Source organism: Leucoraja erinacea, chromosome 11 (genome assembly GCF_028641065.1).
Source record: "Leucoraja erinacea ecotype New England chromosome 11, Leri_hhj_1, whole genome shotgun sequence".
Lineage (NCBI taxonomy): Eukaryota > Metazoa > Chordata > Chondrichthyes > Rajiformes > Rajidae > Leucoraja > Leucoraja erinaceus.
This window is the reverse complement of record NC_073387.1, coordinates 25,996,134-26,016,087: the sequence shown is the minus strand read 5'-3', so window position 1 is coordinate 26,016,087 and position 19,954 is coordinate 25,996,134. Positions and strand designations below refer to the sequence as shown.

Genomic DNA, 19,954 nt, shown 5'->3' with positions numbered 1-19,954 from the left:
CTATAGTTACCCAACCAGATGCAACTAAATTTAAAGTAGCTCTTTCTTCCCAATAACCCTTTCTGGCTTAAGCCCTCCCTTCACCACCTCCAGTTTAAATTCCATTTGGAATATTTTGGAGGACCAAGAAACCAAGAACCAAGACCTACAGCCTAAATATTGTCCTGCCTCTACAACCTCTGTAGTCTATTAGTAAACCAGTTCTGAATCCATATCGCCAAGTCACTGTTAATCCCGTGCATTTTAATCTTCTGGGTCAGCCTACAATGAGGGACTTTATCAAATGCCTTACTAAAATCCATGTAGACAACAATCACCACCTCACCCTCATCAATCACCTCTCATTCCCATTCTCTAGTTCTCTTTCTGCTGATTAGCTATTTACGGTTACTTTTGGTCTCTTTCTCTCGGTGAAATTGCTCAGTCAACTAAACTTGTTTGCATTCTGTTCTGCTTCATTTTATGTGCAATGCCAATCTTCTGCCATACAAAAGCTCCTGTCAGCTTTTTCTCCTTCTCAAGCAAAAGAAAGATAAAACCATTGTATAATTAAGACAAATGTTTTATTGATTTTGAAATTATTTCACCGTACATGTTAATGTTACTTGCTTTCTGAGTTTATCTTATCAGTCCTGTTGTATGTGTGAGAGAAGAGAGAGTGCTGAAGTAACACAGTGGTCAGCATCTCAGGAGGACATGTATCGGTGATGCTTCGGGTCAGGACCCTTTTTCATACCGATTGCGGGGGTGGGTTGGGGAAGAAACCTGGAAGCAAGGAAGTGTAGGACAAAGCCTGGCAGGTAATAGGTTGATACAGGTGAGGAGACTTTTTTGATAGGCAGATGGTTGGGCAAAGACCAGAGATGAAAAGACAAAAGGTGTGAGACAAAAGGATTGAAGTTGAAAATTCTGAAGCTAGGGGAAGGGATGTTGGTGGAAATGGAGTGCACAGGGAGAGGGGAGCGGAAACGTGGGGTGGGGGGGAGGGTGAGGCATATCGGGAGAAGAAGGGAGATGGGGAGGGTTCTGTTGTGACTTAAAATTGACGGATTTCTCATTCATACCATTGGGTTGTCGGCTACCTGTTATAAGAGCAGATTATGAGGTGTTGTTCCTTCAATTTGTGTGCAGCCTCACTCTAGCGATGGAGGAGACCAAGGTTAGAAAGGTCAGTATGGGAATGGGAAGAGGAATTAATATGGTTATCAACCGGGATATCCAGCATACCTTGGTGGATGAAGCTTATGTGTTCGGCTAAATGGTTGCCGAGTCTACACTTTGTCTCGCTGATGTACAGGAAGCCACATTGGGAACCAGATGCAGTAGTTGAGGTTAGATAAGGTGCACATAAACTTCTGTCTCACCTGGAAGGACTGCTGGATCCCTGACTGGGCGTAAGGGAGGTAGAATAAAGACATCTGAGATGTCCTCATTCTTTATTCCTCCATAGTCAGAGCTTGGGGAGCTTACAATCTAATGGTATGAACATAGAATTTTACAATTTTAGGTAACTAAAGAAACCTCCCTTCTACCCCCCCTGCCCTCTCCCCTCTCCCCCACCCGGACACACCTATTTCTTCCTGCCCCTTCCATTTCTTCCTCCAGGTTCACAATTTGCAACTATTCTATCCTTGTGCCTCACACTTTCTGCCCTTTCATCTCTGCCTTCTGTCCAACCATCTGTCTATCAAAAAAACACATCTCACCTATATCAACCTATTACCTGCCAGGCTTTGTCTTACCGCTCCACTTCCCGCTTTCTACCCCCCCCCCCCCCCCCCCCACCACACAATCAGTCTGAAGATGGGTCCTGACCCGAAACATCATCTATCTAAGTTCTCTTGAGATGCTGCCTCAGTTAAGTTACTGAGTTACTTCAGTACTGTGTTTCTTCATTTGTAAATCAACACCTGTAGTTCCTTATTTTTACATTTCTTGTTTCATGTATGTGCTATTTAAACTCTCTATATTTTCCAATGTTTTAACATTATTCTATCAATGAATAGTATTCAAATTTGACATGTTTTACACATATTATGGCCAATTAGAACTTTCTGTAATGATAAAAAAAATGCAGTAATGGCTTAAAAATAGGATTGACAATCTTTATTTTCCAAATTAAGATCATAAAATACATATAGGCCTTTAATTGCTATCTTAATCACCACTGTATCAACTTTATAATCAATTTGTTGGTGATAATTCTTTTGGGAGGCGAAGTGGTAGAAAATAATTACTTTTGCTTTGGGAGGTAGGAGGAGGAGAGATTCTATAGGCCATATAAAAATGAATTGGATTGCTGCCCAGCCAGTCTCTGCCACTCCATGATCTTGCAATCAATGCTGGGATAAATGCTGTTCCCTCCAACAACTTTCCCATGGAGTTGAGAAGACTTCTAACCTAATGAAAAAAACTATACAACTGATGGCAATTACAGTGCAGAACAAAGGTCACCCCAATCTCTGAATTTACGTATGTTTTTGCATGCCTGGAAGACGGTCTGCAAACTATCATTAACTCATTTGATTAAAAAAATACCAGATAGATGGGTCACAAAGTGATTGCTGAGAACACGGCCGAGCCCGGCGGCCAAAATGACCACTGAGAACAAGGACAGGTCCAGCAGCCAAAGTGATCACCTCGAACAAGGGTGAGCCCGTCGACCGAAGTGACCACTGAGAACGGGCTGTACAAGGACTGCCGAGAACAAGGGATATGGACGGGCTCGTGGCCAATGACATCAAAGACCCGTTGGCTGCCGAGAATGAAGACGCAACGGTCACATGCGATGAAAGCTCGGAGACCCGAAAACCAGAGGCGAGGAGAGAGCCGCTGGTGGTGACGGATGCGAGGGGTGGGTCGGTAGGAGAGGGATCGTGGTATCACCTCCAGCACTTCAAGGTCGGCTGCAGGAGGCGCTCCCCGGGACACAGAGGCGGTCAGCAGATGAGAGGGGCGTTGGGTCAGCTCACCTGGATCGGGTGTGCTTCTGGACTTTCAACACGTGGATTGCACTTTACACTTTGGACTGTTTCTGTTTTCTGTGTTTTTTTTCTTTTCTTTTGTTGTTAATATGGCGCCAATATTGTGGCGACTGCATTTTTGGTTGTGCAAAAGAGTTTCACTGTGGTATGCATACGTGACAATAAAGAACCATTGAACCATTGATAAACCAGCATCTGCAGTTGCTTCCTACCCACTCAAAGGATAATCAGACCTTCGACTGTGTCCTCTCCCAGGCTAATTTCCCCACCGTTGTAGCCAGGATGCACTTAATCAACTCCATTGGACAGAGCATGTATTTTACATAACCTGTGTAAACTCCTGAAACAGACATTCTATCCAAACTCTGTCGAAGAAACAGATAACCAGGCAGATGAAGAAACTTTGTCTGCACCCTTTACGTGGTGCCTCTTGCATGCTTGTACTGTATGCAAACAAAGAATTTCACTGTACCAAGTACATGTGACAATGCATGGCCGTCTGAAGGGGGGGGGGGGGGGGGTGTGCTGGGTGCGACCACACCCCCCTTCTCCCCCCCCCCCCCCCAGAGTAAGAAAAAAAAATCACTAAAAAAATCGGGGGGGGGGGGGGATCGGAATAAATAAATAAATAAATCAGCGTTTCCACTTTGGTAACGGACAGTTCTCCGTTCTCCCGTTGCCGGGCGGGAGTGGCTGAATTTGAACCCAGCGGCTGTAACCTCAACACCAGATGCCGCTGCGGCAGAGCCCGCTCCCCTCACCTCCCCCCGCCGCCGGGACCCAAGCCATCTCCCGCCCACATCATCCCAGCTGACCCCCACTGTTAGGCTCACGCCACCCCCGCTGGGCCCATGCCTCCCTCACTACCCCCGCTGGGCCCAAGCCACACCCGCTGGGCCCACGCCACCCCCGCTTGGCCCACCCCCGCTAGGCCACCCCCCCTTGGCCCACGCCAACCCGCTGGGCCCACACCACCCCCGCTGGGCCCACGCCACCCCCACTGGGAGGAGATTGATAGATCCTTGATTGATACGGGTGTCGGAGGTAATAATAATAATAATAAATTTTATTTATGGGCGCCCTTCAAGAGTCTCAAGGACACCTTACAAAAATTTAGCAGGTAGAGGAAAAACATGTAAGGGGAATGAAATAAATAGTAGAGACATGACTAGTACACAAAGTAAAGACAGAATTCAATACAACACACAATATGAGGCAATTAATGCACATATGAAAAGGGAGGGGGACGTGGGGCTATGGATAGGCAGAGGTGAAGAGATGGGTCTTGAGGAGGGACTGGAAGATGGTGAGGGACACGGAATTGCGGATCAGTTGGGGGAGGGAGTTCCAGAGCCTGGGAGCTGCCCTGGAGAAGGCTCTGTCCCCAAAACTGCGGAGGTTGGACTTGTGGATGGAGAGGAGACCGGCTGATGTGGATCTGAGGGACCGTGAGGGTTGGTAGGGGGAGAGGAGGTCAGTGAGATATGGGGGGGCCAGATGGTGGAGGGCTTTGTAGGTGAGGATCAGGATTTTGTAGTTGATCCGGTGGGAGATGGGAAGCCAGTGAAGTTGTTTGAGGACTGGAGTGATGTGATGCCAGGATTTGGTGTGGGTGATGAGTCGGGCAGCTGCGTTCTGGACCAGTTGGAGTCGGTTGATGTAGGTGGAGCTGATGCCAAGGAGAAGTGAGTTGCAGTAGTCCAGTCAGGAGGAGATGAAGGCATGAATGAGTCTTTCAGCAGCGGGAGGTGTGAGAGAGGGTCTGAGTTTGGCGATGTTGCGGAGATGAAAGAAGGAGGTTTTAATGACATGGCGGATGTGAGGCTCAAGGGAGAGGGTGGAATCAAAGATCACGCCAAGGTTGCAGGCCTGGGGAGATGGGGAGACAATGGTGCCGTCGATGGTGAGAGTGGGGTTATTGATTTTGCTGAGTGTGGCTTTGGAGCCTATGAGGAGGAATTCTGTCTTATCGCTGTTGAGTTTGAGGAAATTATGTTGCATCCAGGTTTTTATAGCTGACAAACAGGAGTTGATATGGGAGAGGGGGGGGTTGTGGGGGGATTTGGTGCCGAGGTAGATCTGGGTGTCGTCAGCGTAACAGTGGAAGTCCAGGTTGAAGTGGCGGAGTATCTGACCAAGGGGGAGGATGTAGATGATGAAGAGGAGGGGGCCGGGTACGGAGCCTTGGGAAACGCCTTGAGTGACTGTGGCTGTAGCAGAGGTGTGGTTGTGGAGAGAGATGAAGTGGGATCTGTTGGAAAGGTAGGAATGGAGCCAGCTGAGTGCAGAGCCTTCAATGCCGAGGTCTTTGATTCTGGTGAGCAGGATGTTATGGTTCACTGTATCGAAGGCTGCGCTCAGGTCGAGGAGGATGAGGATGTTGAGGGAACCGGTGTCAGCAGAGGTGAGGAGGTCGTTGAGGACTTTGAGGAGAGCAGTTTCTGTGCTATGGAGGGGGCAAAAGCCAGATTGGAGGGGTTCAAGTAGGTTATACGCAAGGAGGTGGGAATGAAGTTGCGAAGCAACAATACGCTCCAGGGTTTTTGAAAGAAAGGGGAGGTTTGAGATTGGGCGGTAGTTAATGAGAGGAAATGGGGAGAAGGCAGGAGAATGGATTTGAGAGGGAAAGATCTCCCAACTTCTATACTCAATACTCTGACTGATGACGGCCAAAGTGCCAAAATACTTTTTGACCACCTGATATACCTGCGACACAATCTTCAAGGAATCATGCAACCATCAACCATTCCTCTGCTCACCTGGCTAATTGATCCAGATCCTGCTGCAATCTTTCACACCCATCTTCACTATTTGCAAAACTACTCACTTCTGTATCATCAGCAAACTTGTTAATCTTGCCCTGTTCTATTCCGTTTCACAGAGTGCTAGAGTAACTCAGTGGGTCAGGCTGAGTATAGAAGTTGGGAGGTCATGTTGCAGTTGCATAAGAAGTTGGTGAGGCCGCATTCAGAGTATTGTATTCAGTTCTGGGCACCATGTTATAGGAAATATGTCATCAAACTGGAAAGGGTACAGTGAAGATTTACTACGAGGATGTTGCCAGGACTAGAGGGCCAGAGCTATAGGGTTGAGTAGGCTGGAGCACAGGAGGATGAGAGATGATCTAATAGAGAGGTGTATAAAATCATGATTTGGATAGATATGGTTGAGTCTTTTGCCCAGAGTAAGTGAACCGAGGAGCAGAGGTCATAAGTTTAAGGTGAAGGGCAAAAGATTTAATAGGAATCTGAGGGGTATGTTTTTCACACAAAGGGTGGTAGGTGTATGGAACAAGCTGCTAGAGGAGGTAGTTGAGGCAGGGACTACCACAACATTTAAGAAACAGTTAGACAGGTACATGGATAGGACAGATTCGGAGGGATATGGATCAAACGTGGGCAGGTGGGACTAGTGCAGATGAGACATGCTGGGCTGAAGGGCCTGTTTCCACACCTTATCACTATATGACTATCTTTCCCTCTCAAACCCATTCTCCTGCCTTCTCCCCATTACCTCCGACACCCGTATCAATGAAGAATCTATCAATCTCCTCCTGAAAAATGTCCATTGAAGTGACCTCCACAGCTGTCTGTGGCAATGAATTCCACAGTTCACCACCCTCTGACTTAAGAAATTCCTGCTCATCTCCTTCCTAAAGGAATGTCTTTTAATTCTGAGGCTGTGGCCACTGGTCCTAGACTGTCCCACTAGTGGAAACATCCTCTCCAAATCCACTCCATCCAGGTTTTTATCAGGCTGGGACAGACGGCAACAGCTTCACACCGTGCCCCAAAGCTTGTGTCCAGTCCTGCATCACCCAAGGCAGCAGAGACGTTATAGGAGAGGGCAAGCACCGTAACAAAGTAGCTTACGATGGTTTGGGTAACATTCAGGAATGTCTATGCATGTCAAGTCATGAATATTACTGAAGAACGGCCTTGACCCGAAATATAATCTATACCTTTTCTCCAGGGATGCTGCCTGACCCACTGAGTTACTCCAGCACTTTGTGACTATTTTCCCTTCACCCATTTGCCCAAGCCCACTCACCTCCCTCCTTTCCTATGTTCCTTTTCCATCCATAAACCTCTCTCTTCCTTTACATTTCACTCCTCTTTCAAATCCGTTCTACTTATCTACATGCATTTTTCTTCTTAACTTTTTAGTCATAGAATGATGCAGTGTGGAAACAGGCCCTTCAGCCCAACTTGCCCACACCGACCAACATGTCCTATCTAAACTAGTCCCACTCACACGCGTTTGGCCCATATCCATCTAAATCTGTCCTATCCATGTACGTGTCCAAATGTCTCTTAAACATTAGGATAGTCCCAGCCTTAACGATCTCTTCTGGCAGCTCATTTCATACACCCAGCACCCTTTGTGTGAAAAAGCTACCTCTCAGATTCCTGTTCATTTCTGAAATATTGGTCATAGATTTGGTGCAAAAATGCTCCAAAATAAGGCTCAGAATGCATCAGAGAGCATCTAAAACCCCAGAGCTTTCAGGGCACTTAAGCAGGCCTTGGACCCTGGCATCGAGGGACTTCATGCTTCGATCTCGTGATGTGCACAGCACGCACATTATTTCACATTAAGTTTTTTGTAATCCTGTCGTGCCACCCCCCTTTTTGAAAAACTTCGTACGGGCCTGCAATGAAGTAGCAATCAATTAATCAAGATTGCACAATGTGTGGTCAATGCCTCTGGAAAAATTGCAACATGCCAACCAACTCCTGGGAATCTCATGGTGTTCCATGGCCAAAGAAAGTGCTGGGGATAGTGTTGAGAACGTTGAGGCCCTTGGCAAGATAAGGCAGGAGCACTACATAAATAAGAGGGTGTGCACTGCCTCATAAACCATATCCTGAAAGTCCACTGTCCCACATGTGCAAATGCCTGTAATTCACCAGCACAGGAAGTGATCCCGAATGCAGAGGAGATGCCTAGGGAAAAAAAAGCATAATCACACCACCCAAACCAAGTCAGATTCAGATGAGAAGAAAGTGCTGCAGGGTCACGTGGGCCACCTGCGGTGGATCCACTGGTTGGAGGGCAGGGCATGTGGTGAAAGGGCGGGGCAAGTGGTTATAGGGAAGGGCAAGTGGTTGGAGGTGTAAGGGCAAGTGGTTGTAGGGGAGGGCAAGTGGTTGTAGAGGAGGGCAAGTGGTTGTAGAGGAGGGCAAGTGGTTGTAGAGGAGGGCAAGTGGTTGTAGGTGTGGGGCAAGTGGTTGGAGGTGTGGGGGCAAATGGAGATGTGGGGCAAGTGGTTGGATGTGTGGGCAAATGGTTGGAGACGTGGGGGCAAATTGAGATGTGGGGCAAGTGGTTTGATGTATTGGGTAAGTAGTTAGAGGGGGAGTGGTTGGGGTGGATTCGGAGTGGTTGGAGGTGTGACGGTGAGTGGTTGGAGGTGGGGCAAGTGGTTGGAGATGTGGGGGCAAGTGGAGATTTGATGGCAAGCGGTTGGATGTATGGGGTAAGTCGTTGGAGGGGGAGTAGTTTGAGGGGGGGGCCAAGTGGTTGGAGGTGGGGCAAGTGGTTGGAGGGGGAGTGGTTGGCAGTGTGAGGGTGTGGGGCAACGTGGTTTTGCAGTGGGGGGGCGAGTGGTTGGTGTGGCGGTGAGTGGTTGGAGGTGGGGGCAAGTGGTTGGGGGTGGGGAGGCAAGTGGTTGTGGTGTGGGGGCAAGTGGTGGGAGATGGGGGCAAGTGGTTGGGGTGCGGGGGCAAGTGGTGGGAGATGGGGACAAATGGTTGTGGTGTGGAGGCAAGTGGAGGGGGGTGGGGACAAGTGGGGGACAAGGGGGGGGGTGGGGACAAGTGGGAGGGGGGGTGGGGACAAGGGGTGGGGGGTGGGGACAAGTGGGGACAAGGGAGGGGGTGGGGACAAGTGGGGGGGGTGGGGACAAGTGGAGGGGGTGGGGACAAGTGGAGGGGGGTGGGGACAAGTGGAGTGGGGGTGGGGACCAAGTGGGGGGGGGGGTGGGGACAAGTGGAGTGGGGGTGGGGACAAGTGGTGGGGGGGGTGGGGGACAAGTGGAGGGGGGGTGGGGGCAAGTGGTGGGTGGGGGTCGGGGCAAGTGGAGGGAGGGGGGGGGGGGCAAGTGGTGGGGGTGGGGCACGTGGAGGGGGGGGTGGGGGGACAAGTGGAGTGGTGGGGGGTGAGGACAAGTGGGGGGGTGGGGGCAAGTGGTGGGGGTGGGGCACGTGGAGGGGGGGTGGAGGGGGGGACAAGTGGAGGGGGTGAGGACAAGTGGAGGGGGTGGGAGGACAAGTGGAGGGGGGTGGGGACAAGTGGTTGGGGTGGGGGGTGGGGGACAAGTGGGAGGGGGTGGGGACAAGTGGAGGGGGGTGGGGACAAGTGGAGGGGGGTGGGGGCAAGTGGTTGGGGGGGGGGGCAAGTGGTTGTGGTGTGGGGGCAAGTGGTGGGGGTGGGGGCAAGTGGTTGGGGTGGGGACACGTGGTTGTGGTGTGGACACGTGGTTGTGGTGTGGAGGCAAGTGGTTGGGGGAGGCAAGTGGTTGGGGTGAGGGGGCAAGTGGTGGGAGATGGAGGCAAGTGGTTGGGGTGAGGGGGCAAGTGGTGGGAGGTCGGGGCAAGTGGTTGTGTTGTGGGGGCGGGGCAAGTGGAGAGAGGGGGCGGTACTGTGCACGGAAAGGCGGGGTAGGCGCGTTTGAGGCGCGTCAGCGCGTAAATTATGATTGAGACAGGTAGGTGTGTGTGTGAGTGAAGGCGGAAGGAGCCGTGGTCGCTGGCGGAGTGAGTGCATCATGGAAGGGAGGGGGGACGCCGCCGCCTCAGAGCAGGAATGAGAACACACCTTCGCTCCATTTCCCACGCAGCAAGCCTCCTCGGACAAGTTACCCGGCGCTGGAGGTTTCGCAGACGCTGAGGTGGATTTGAGCGGCCAATATGTCCGAGTAGGCGAATCCACCCGCCGGTCTGTTCGGTGCGAGGAATTGCCCACCTGTGCGTGTACGAGAGAAACTGCCGGCGTTGAAGAGACGGTGTAAAAGTTAGTGTGTCCATGGAAAGAAAGTGAACGACCGCGGGAAAGACAACGTGCGAGACGGGACAACCATATATCAACGGTTCTGATATGGAGATGTCGCTGTGCTTGCGAAAGTCTATCCAGAAAGTTGAAGTGGATCCCAAGCCACAACAGACAGGATTGTAGATTCGGCCGCTAGAAGTATCGTTTGTGAATGTACGCCGGCTCCGGGGAAGTCAGCATGCTGCCCGCTGCTGTGAAGAGATGGCTTAACAAGCCCAAAGTAAGACGTTAGACGCTAGACACGCCACTTTCCCATTCTCGTTCGCCAAGAATTTTAAAATTATTGCTAGCTTTTGTTCACTTTCCACATTCGTTGATCGGCTTTTTTTGTGTAGTTTTAATTCATAATAATCCCAGTTCATGAAGAGGGGAGTCTATCTCTGAAGAAAGTGATTCTCCGATTTGAATCTGTTTTTAACATTAACTGGTAATTTAGTTTTATTTCCTCCTCAGAACACCCCTGAGGACTTCTAGTGGGTGTGTCATTATCTCAGGAGTTGGTTTATTCCTAACTGCTTCCGTACTCGGTACATTCGTCATGGCCGGTTCATCAGCATCGAGTTGAAACTTGTATGTTGCATCACCCGGGGTAGTAAATAAATTAATCTGAGAACCTACATCATTTTAAAAGGTTCGAAACTATTTTATTTAACGTGCATTTTGCGAAACAATCCCTAAAATAGTGGGGGCATTGTCGCAGTGAGGACACAAGGGGAAAGATATTTACGGTAACTTGGCTGGATTCGCCTTTCTCTACATTTTATAATTAAATTAACATTTCTATCTGTCGCTCAATTACTTAAGTTGATTGTGTAATATAAATAGAAATCACTGAATGCAGTCAAACTTAGTTGGCATGAGGATTCACTTGTGACTTTTTAGGTCAATCCTGAAAGTAAATATCTGAATAGAAACCAAGGTTGGTTATTTTCTGAGGGAAATTTAGTTTGTTAACCATGTTATTGACCAGGAGCAAACAATGATAGATATATCTAAAGGTTTGATCATTGTACATGCCTATTCAGTTCCTCTGCTGGTCACTTCTGGTTTACCATAATTTCGTTTTGCCTTAGCCAAGGCAATCTGCTTTCCCCATGTTAATTCCCTTCACTAACATTTGAACATGTTGCTTGAGCAGAATTCCACAAGACATATTCCTCCATACTTTCTAAAGTTTTATTTTGAATGTGACTGAGAGGGTTTCGTGTATTCATTTCATACCTACCCAATTTACACTTTGAATTAATAACTGAATGGCTTAGAAATTCTATTTCTCACCATGTGGCGGTTGAAGTCAATTCCAGTATATTTACTTAAATAAGGGAAACTAACATTTCAAATGAATATGATTGTCATTTCTTTGTACATGGATAAAGATTGTCGAGCAATATTTCTAATTCCGATTATGTTCTATTACAATTTGCACTATTGCTTGACATGGATGTTGTATCTGTAACATCTACATTGTTATTAATGAATCATAAATAACAAATTGTGTCAATTTGGCTCTTAACTTTTCTTTGCAACATTAGATTTATAATGCTATGATGTATCCTTTAAATTGCTGCATGAAAATGTAGTTATTCTTTACTAAAATATCAATTGTCCACTTTTTATGCTAAAAGATTTAATTTTATCTTAAATTATAACGTCAAATTCATTTGCATGCACCTTGGTTATATGGAAACCCTGTGGTAGTATAATTTTTCAGTCCAGTAATGCTTGCATCAGCAACAAAACTTCACTGAAGGGAAGTTAAGAATTGCAGATGGATATAAATTGGCTTCTGATGGTTATATTCACAATACTTACAAATATTCAGACCACGTCTGTTTGCACTGTCACTTTTTGTTTGTTTCTGAGTAGAACTTGGTCCTAGTGTAGGTGAGATGGAAGTTAACATGGTGGAGTGCTTGGCCTAGGGGGTGTGGAAACTCGGGATAATGCCCAGTATCCCTCAGAACGGCATCTGCAGGAGCGCGTCCAGGTGCAGCTCCTTAGAGTTGCGTTAGGGAGCTGGAGCTGCAGCTGGACGACCTCTGGCTTATCTGGGAGAATTATAAAAAGGAGTATAGTGCTGTAGTCACACCTAAGTGGCAGGCAGAGACTAGATGGGTGGCTACCAGGGTAGGGAATAGGTAGAGAGTTCAGCGATCGCCTGTGGCTCTGCTGAACAGTTATACCCTTTTACTCACACCTGGCGTATTGTGTGCAGTTTTGGTCTCCAAATTTGAGGAAGGACATTCTTGCTATTGAGGGAATGCAATGTAGGTTCATGAGGTTAATTCCCGGGATGGCTGGACTGTCAAATGTTGAAAGAATGGAGCGACTGGGTTTGTATACACTGGAATTTAGAAGGATGAGAGGGAATCTTCTTGAAACATATAGGATTATTAAGTGATTGGACATGCTAGAAGCAGGAAACATGTTTCCGGTGGTACACAAAAAGCCGAAAACCTTCTTCAGACTGATCGGGGGTGTGGGGGGCGGGGACAAGATTGGAAAAAGGAGGAGGAGCCCGAAGGCTGGGGGATGGGAGGAGACAGCAGGGGGGCTGTGGAAGGGGAGGAGATAGCAAGGACTAACAAAATTGGGACTTAAGAATTAAGATTAAAATTAAGAATAGTCCTTCTTAAACAACATGTTCCCGGTGTTGGGGGAGTCCAGAACCAGGCGGCACAGTTTAAGAATCAGGGGTAGACCGTTTAGAACGGAAATGAGAAAAAAAAATTTCACCCAGAGAGTTGAGAATCTGTGGAATTGTCTGCCTCGGAGGGCAGTAGGGGCTAATTCTCTGGATGCTTTCAAGAGGGAGTTAGATAATGCTCTTAAAGATGGCCGAGTCAATTGATATAGGGAGAAGACAGGAAAGGGGTACTGTTTGTGGATGATCAGCCATGATCACAGTGAATGGTGGTGCTAGTTTGAAGGGCCGAATGGCCTACTCCTGCACCTATTGTCTATTGATACTGTTGAGGGGAATGACGGTTCTGGGGACAGCAGGAACAGTCAGGTTTGGCACCAGGCATGGCTCTGAGGTTATAGTGATAGGAGTTTCGATAGACAGGGAGACAGACTGGGGATTCTATGAAAACAAAAGGGACTCCAGGATGATTTGTTGCCTCCAAGGTGCCTGGGTTCAGGATGTCTTGGTGCGGCTGCAGAATATTCTCGAGGGGGAGGGGGAGCAGACATAATTCGTTGTGCACGTCTTCTATTTATTCATGCAAATAACTTGGGTAGGAAATAGATGAGGTCCTGCGGAGTGAATGTAGGAAGTTGGGCAAAAGGTTAAAATGCAGAACCTTGAGGAAGGTAATCTCTGGATTACTATTGGTACCCCGTGTTAGTGAGGGTAGCAATAGGAGGTTAGGACATGGCTGAGGAGTTGGTGCTGGGGACAGGGATTTAGATCTCTGAACCGTTGGGATCGCTTCCGAGGCAAAGGAGACCTGTACAAGAGGGAAGGATTGTACCTGAACTGGAGGGGGACCAATATCCTTGTAGGGAAGTTTGCTAGTGCTAACAAAGAGGGTTTAAATTAGAATGGCAGGTGAGTAGGAATCGGAGCAGCAGGTCAGCAAATTGAAGGGCTGATGAGAAAGTGCAGTTTATGACAGGTAAGTCTCAAAGGAAGGACGGGCAAGGAATGATTCACAAATAAGAGTATAAGAAGGGCTGAAGTATATTTACTTAAATGTGAGGAGTATTGTAGGTACAGCTGATGAATTTAGAATCTGGTCCAGTGCTTGGAATTATGATGTGGCCATCACAGGAACTTGAGTGGCAGATCAACGTACCTGGCATTTGATGTTTCAGATGAGATGGAGAGTTTGGTAAAAGAGCTGGAGGATTTGCTTTACTAATAGGACAGGTTTGTAGGGATATGGACCAAGCATAGGCAGGTGGGACGAGTGTAGCAGGGACATGTTGGCCGGTGTGGGCAAGTTGGGGCCCAAGGGCCTGTTTCCACACTATCACTATGACTAATCGGGAAGAATGTCCTCCGAGAGGACATACTGGAGGGTGCATCTACTGAGGCATTATGGGTTGAGTGAAAAAATAATAAGAGCAATTACTCTAATTAGATTATAATATAGGCCTAACATCCAGGGGGGAATAGAGGATCAGATATGTAGACTGATTACGGAAGGATGCAAGATACACAGGGTTGTTATAGGGGGTGATTGTAACCTCTCCAATATTGACTAAGAATTACTTGGGCCAAGGGGATTAGCTGGGGTTCCTTAAACAGTATATGGATTGTTGAACTCGCAGAGGGACCGTGCTGGACCATGTGTTGGGAAATGAGCCTGGCCAGATAATTGGTGTTATGGTGGAAAAGTGATCACAACTCCAGAAGTTTTAAGATTGTTTTGACTAGGGACAGGTCTGGATGTTGGGGGAAGGCACTTAATTGGGGCAAGGCAGATTCCAATGTCATTAGGCAGGAGCTAGGGAGGGTAGATTGGGAGCGGTTGTTGTTTGTATAGTCCATAGCTGACGTAGGAGTTGTTTAAAGACCAACTGATCAAAATGCAGGATTAGCATGTTCCAGTATGGAGGTGGGATAAAGATGGAAAGGTAAGGGAACTGTGGATGACCATGGAGGTTGGAAACTTGGTCAGGAAGAAGATGGCAGCGTTTGACGGGTTTAAGAAAGTGGCATGCGACTGGGCTTATGTGGAATATAAAACTAGTAGAGTTGGTAGGACTGAACTCGAGTGGGTCATTGGCAAGCCGGAATTAGGAAAATCCCAAGGCTTTTTATACGTGTGTTTAAAAACAAAGTATGTAGGTGAGGTACTAAATAAATACTTTGCATCTGTATTCACTGAGAAGATCACCAATGGTTTCCCTACCGCTGACACAGGACTCACTGGCCTAGTTTTGTGGATTCTCTCTACTTCCTTTCTTAAAAAAAAGAAATAACATTGGCCACTCTCCAGTCCTCTAGGAGAGTGTGAAGATCTTGGAGGACAGTGAGATTTGTGTAGAGAGTAGAAATATGCTAGAGCAATTTGGCATCGAGAAGGAGGTGATGCTGAGGCTCTTGAAGGACATCAAAGTGGATAAGTTCTCTGGGTCAGATGACATCTGTCCCAGGTTATTGAGGGCGAGAATATTGCAGGGTCTTTCATGAGGCCTTTGTTTTCTCTCTAGCCATTGTGAGGTCCTAGAGGACTGGAGAGTGGCCAATGTTATTCCTTTTTTTTAAGAAAGGAAGTAGAGAGAATCCACAAAACTATAGGCCAGTGAGTCCTGTGTCAGCGGTAGGGAAACCATTGGTGAGAATTCTTTGTAATAGTATTTGCACTCAATTGGTAAAGAATGGGCTAAGTAGGAATAGCCAGCATAGCTTTGTACATGGCAGGTCATATATTTTTGTTTAGAGATACAATGCGGAAACAAGCTCTTCGGCCCACAGAGTCCGCACTGACCAGTGATCCATGCCCACAAACACTATCCTACAGTAGGGACAATTTAGAGTTATACCAACCCATTTAACCTAAGTTAGTATTCAGTATACTAATACTGAATACTAACCAACAAACCTGTACATCTTTGGAGTGTGGGAGGAAACCGAAGATCTTGGAGAAAACCCAAGCAGGTCATGGGGAGAAAGACCTGATGAGGTAGAGATCGGGTGCCTCACCTGACCTAAGTGCCACGATTTCCAGGGGGGGGGGGGGGGGGGGGGGGGGGGGGGTTGAAAGCGCGCTTTTGTATTTTAGTTTGTATTGAAGGAGGTGCCAGACCACCAGCTGCCGAAAATCAGTCATGGACCTGTATACATAAATGACCTGGGTGTAATTGTCGATGGGTTTGTGAGAAGTTTGCTGATGGCACCAAAATTGGAGGAGTTGCAGAAGATGCAGTGAGATACAGATCAAATGCGGAAATGGGTGGTGAAATGGTAGATGGAGTATAACACGAGCGAGTGTGATGTGTTCTACTTTGGGAGGTTGAATGTAAGGGGAAAGTATACAGTTAATAGCAAGTCCCTTTAACAGCAAAGATGTGCAGAGAGATCTTGTAGCCTAAGGTCCCATAGGTGGACACTAAAGGTCATACGTCACTGAAGATGCAGTGAAGTAGATGGGGTGTTAAAGGAGGTGTATGGCATGCTTGCCAGAGGATTGAATAGAATCAGAAAGCCATGGTGCAGCTGTGTAGGACTTTGGATAGGCTGCATTTGGAGATATGCGTGCAGTTCAGGTCGCCCTATTACAGGAGAAACATTGAGGCTTTGGAGAGGGTGCAGAGGTATATCAGAGTGCTGCCTGGATTGGAGGGTTTCGGCGTTGAATAAACTTGGATTGTTTTCTCTGGAATGTTGGTGGTTGAGGGGAGATGATAGAAGTATATAAAATTATGAGAGACGATGATAGGGTAGACAGTCGGACCTTTTTCCACCAGGGTGGAAATGTCCAACACGAGAGGGCATAGCTATACGGTGAGAGGGGGAAAGTTTAATGGAGATGTGCAGACATTGCCAGATGTGGTGGTGGAGGCAGGTACGATAGTGGTATTTAAGAGGCTTTTACATAGGCTCTTGGAAGTGCAGAGAATAGAGGGATATGGATCATCTCCAGACAGATGAGATCAATTTAACTTGGAATCATACTCATCTCAAATATTGTGGGCTGAAGGATCCATTCCTAAGCTGCCCTGTTCTATGTCATCATGTGATCTGCAGTTAGTTGATGGAGCAAATAATAGTTTTTTTTTGTCAAATCACAGTATTTATTGCTGCTTCCATGCTGAAAGTCACTTTTCCTGGGTCAGATTAGCGGGTATTTTTAGATTGTCCACAGACCCGCTTTGATTATTGGTAAAAAATGGAAGCTCAAATTTGTGGAATGATAATGCATAAATATTAGCTTTTCCCTTTTTCTCAAATCTGTGTACCATGCAAACAAAGTGGATTTGCATTGTGTTTCAGACAGCTTCAAATCACCAGTGACATGCATCCATAAAAAATCCAACGTATTTCTAACCTAATTTAAGCTAGTCTATTCTACGATTGCTACGAAATCGGTTCTTTTTTTTTTTTGCAGCAGGTTCACTCTTCTTGCAGCTTTATGGGCTGAAGAAAAGACATTAAAAAAAAAAAAAAAAAAAAAACAGACAATTACCTGTTTGGATCGGTGTGCCAACCTGGTATACTGATGGTGTCGAGACATGCCAATTTGCCCTCCATTTCCCCCAAATGCCAACATTTGGTTCAAATAGTAAAATGAGTAGGAGCTAAGTTTACTGTCCCAATGCCCCTCGTTATAATTGGTGCTGTTAGCTCTAGCATTTGAAATCTTATTGGATGATTTTTGCCAAATGTTTTGAAATGATAGTTTGCACTGATCTTCATTAAAACAGCAATGGCACATACGTAAGGGAGAAATTATAATTGCAAGAAAGGACCTTGTAAGATGAGCGATCGGTGTGAGTATAGGAAAAAGAGAACAAAAGGTTGGGCGTAGCTCTGACCCATTGTATCCACAACAAGAAATGTACCTGCATAGAGAAAATGCAAGGTTGTTCATTGTGATGGGTGTCTCAGTCAGGCAGACGCCTTTGGTGAATAAGGTCATGTTGATCTGGTATTGTGAGCTGAAATGACAGTCCTGATGACGATGAATGGAAAAGCAGAAGACATTCAGTGGGAAAGAACAATTTGAATTTGTTGGAATAGTGAGTGAACGTCAAAAGAAATAGTAGAAAATGGGGGAGAGATTGCTGAGTTTATGATACTCTGCTACCTGATTAGATTAGGTTAAGGAAGAATCAGTTGTACGGGCAATTTTGTTCATTCATACTTAAGACAATGGAGTACTACGAGTACGTGGAATTATTATTATGAACCACCTATGGTGAGTTCTGAGATATTTTGCAAGTGATTGTGTTTTATCATGTTTTAACTATCCTGAGTAGTGTAACAAATCCAATACCCTGTGCAAGGTTTTAGTCTGCTGCCCCTGGTTCAAATAAATGAGTGTCTTTGTACTAAGAAACCAGTGGTTGAACCACACTTGAAGCCTGTTCATTAATTTTTCAATATTGTATCAAGAAGAAAGAACACACATTTTAAGTTTTCTTTGATTTGCAGATATGATAATGATGTTTAAGAGGCTTTTCGATTCAATTCAACTCAACTTTATTGTCATTGCACAGATACAAGTATGGGTTCAATGAAATGCAGTTTAGCGTCAGTCTGTAGTAATAGTGCAATATAGAAATAAAAAATACAGAATAAGCAAACAATGTGGACGGAGAGACTGGAGAAATCTATCGGCGGGACTCAGAGTTCAGCAATGTGATAGTGTTGCTGTAGAAGCTGTTCCTCATCCTACTAGTACGAGACCCGAGGGTCCTGTACCGCCTCCCTGATGGGAGGAGGGCAAACAGTCCATGGTTAGGGTGGGAGGGGTCTTTGATGATCTTCCCGGCCCGTCTCGGACACCGTTTTCGGTGGAGGGCATCCATGCCAGGGAGCGGGGCACCGATGATGTACTGAGCGGTTTTCACCACCCGTTGTAGTGCCTTCCTGTCCGCTATGGTGCAACTGCTGTACCATACCGTGAAGCAGGTGGTCAGGATGCTTTCGATGGTACAGCGGTAAAAGTTGGTCAGGATCTGGGGGGACAGGTGAGCTTTCTTGAGCCTCCTCGGGAAGTAAAGGCGCTGCTGCGCCTTTTTGATCAGCTTGGGGGTGTTGAGGGACCAGGACAGATCCTCCGAGATGTGTGCCCCGAGGAATTTGTAGTTGGAGAAGCGCATCAGTCTCGTTTATATGGATGGGGGTATGTCTGCCCCCTCCGTTCTTCCTGAAGTCGACAATAATTTTCTTCGTCTTCTTGGAGTTGAGGACGAGGTTATTGTTGGCACACCAGGTTGTCAGGTGCTGGGCCTCATCCCTGTAGGCTGACTCGTTGTTGTCACTGATCAGTCCTACCACCAGGAGGTGATGTTGTTGACCCTAACAGACTGTGGTCTGTTGGTGAGGAAATCCAGTGTCCAATTGCAGAGGGAGGTGGAGGTGCCAAGTCGGCTGAGTGCCGGGTGATCAAGCTAGCGGGGATGACAGTGTTAAAGGCAGAGCTGAAATCAATGAACAGCAACCTGATGTAGGTGTTATTGCTGTCCAGGTGGGTCAGGGCAGAGTGTAGGGAAAAGAGATATGAATCGTGTACAGGCAGATGAGATTAGTTCAACTTGGCGTCATGTTCGGCACAAACATTGTGGGCTGAAGGGCATCTACCTATGCTGTACTGTTCTATGCATGATGCTCTCTGCTTGATGGTCGGTCAACAATGAACAATCACCAAGGACATTTATTTCCACACGCTATATGTCTACAGTGTTAGTTCGTATCCTGAAGAGGAAGTACACATTTTTCCAACTGGGTGGGTCTGCATTGCAGAGGCAAAGTCACATAAGAAAAAAACAATGCAAAGCATTTGAATGCATTCAGATCCCTGTAATGCTTGAATTTATTGTCTGAGATTTTTTGTAAATGAGGTGTATTAAAGCCTTGAGCACTTGGCATTCATCTGACCTGGTTGAATTTCACTGCTACTCCTGGGATGCACGCCAGATATCTGTTTGACAATTGAAAGAAAAAGATGGTCTTAAAATAGACATGCAAACTTCTTGTCCCAACTTAGTGAAGGGGAGAATGCTCACATTTACTTTGAAGGAAGGAAGAACAGAACACCCTGAAAAGAATTGTGGACTAGAGCAGGGCAGCATATATTTATGAAAGGAAGATCGCATCTGACTTGTCTTATTTGATGTGTAAAAAGGAAAATCGGTGCATTTGATTTTTCATACAAGATTGTGTAATATTGGTGCTCAGTGAACCAGTTATCCTTCTACCTGAATTGCTAAATGCCAAAATGTAAGCAGTAAGGTTTTTT

At 46.7% G+C, this 19,954-nt stretch overlaps 1 protein-coding gene across 2 annotated transcripts in view; it reads left to right on the top strand.

Annotated features, from left to right (window-relative positions):
- The window catches only part of LOC129701612 (lateral signaling target protein 2 homolog), a 61,888-nt gene that overhangs the window by 13,300 nt on the left and 28,634 nt on the right, over positions 1 to 19,954 (top strand). Inside the window, exon 1 of one of the 2 annotated variants that reach the window (XM_055642924.1) lies at positions 9,683 to 10,257. The exons of the other annotated variant lie outside the window; for it this stretch is intronic. Within the exon in view, the coding sequence (XP_055498899.1) occupies positions 10,189 to 10,257 (69 nt within the window). The 5' untranslated portion in view covers positions 9,683 to 10,188. Of the gene's footprint in view, positions 1 to 9,682; positions 10,258 to 19,954 lie in introns of those variants that run through there. 2 annotated transcript variants of the gene reach the window in all.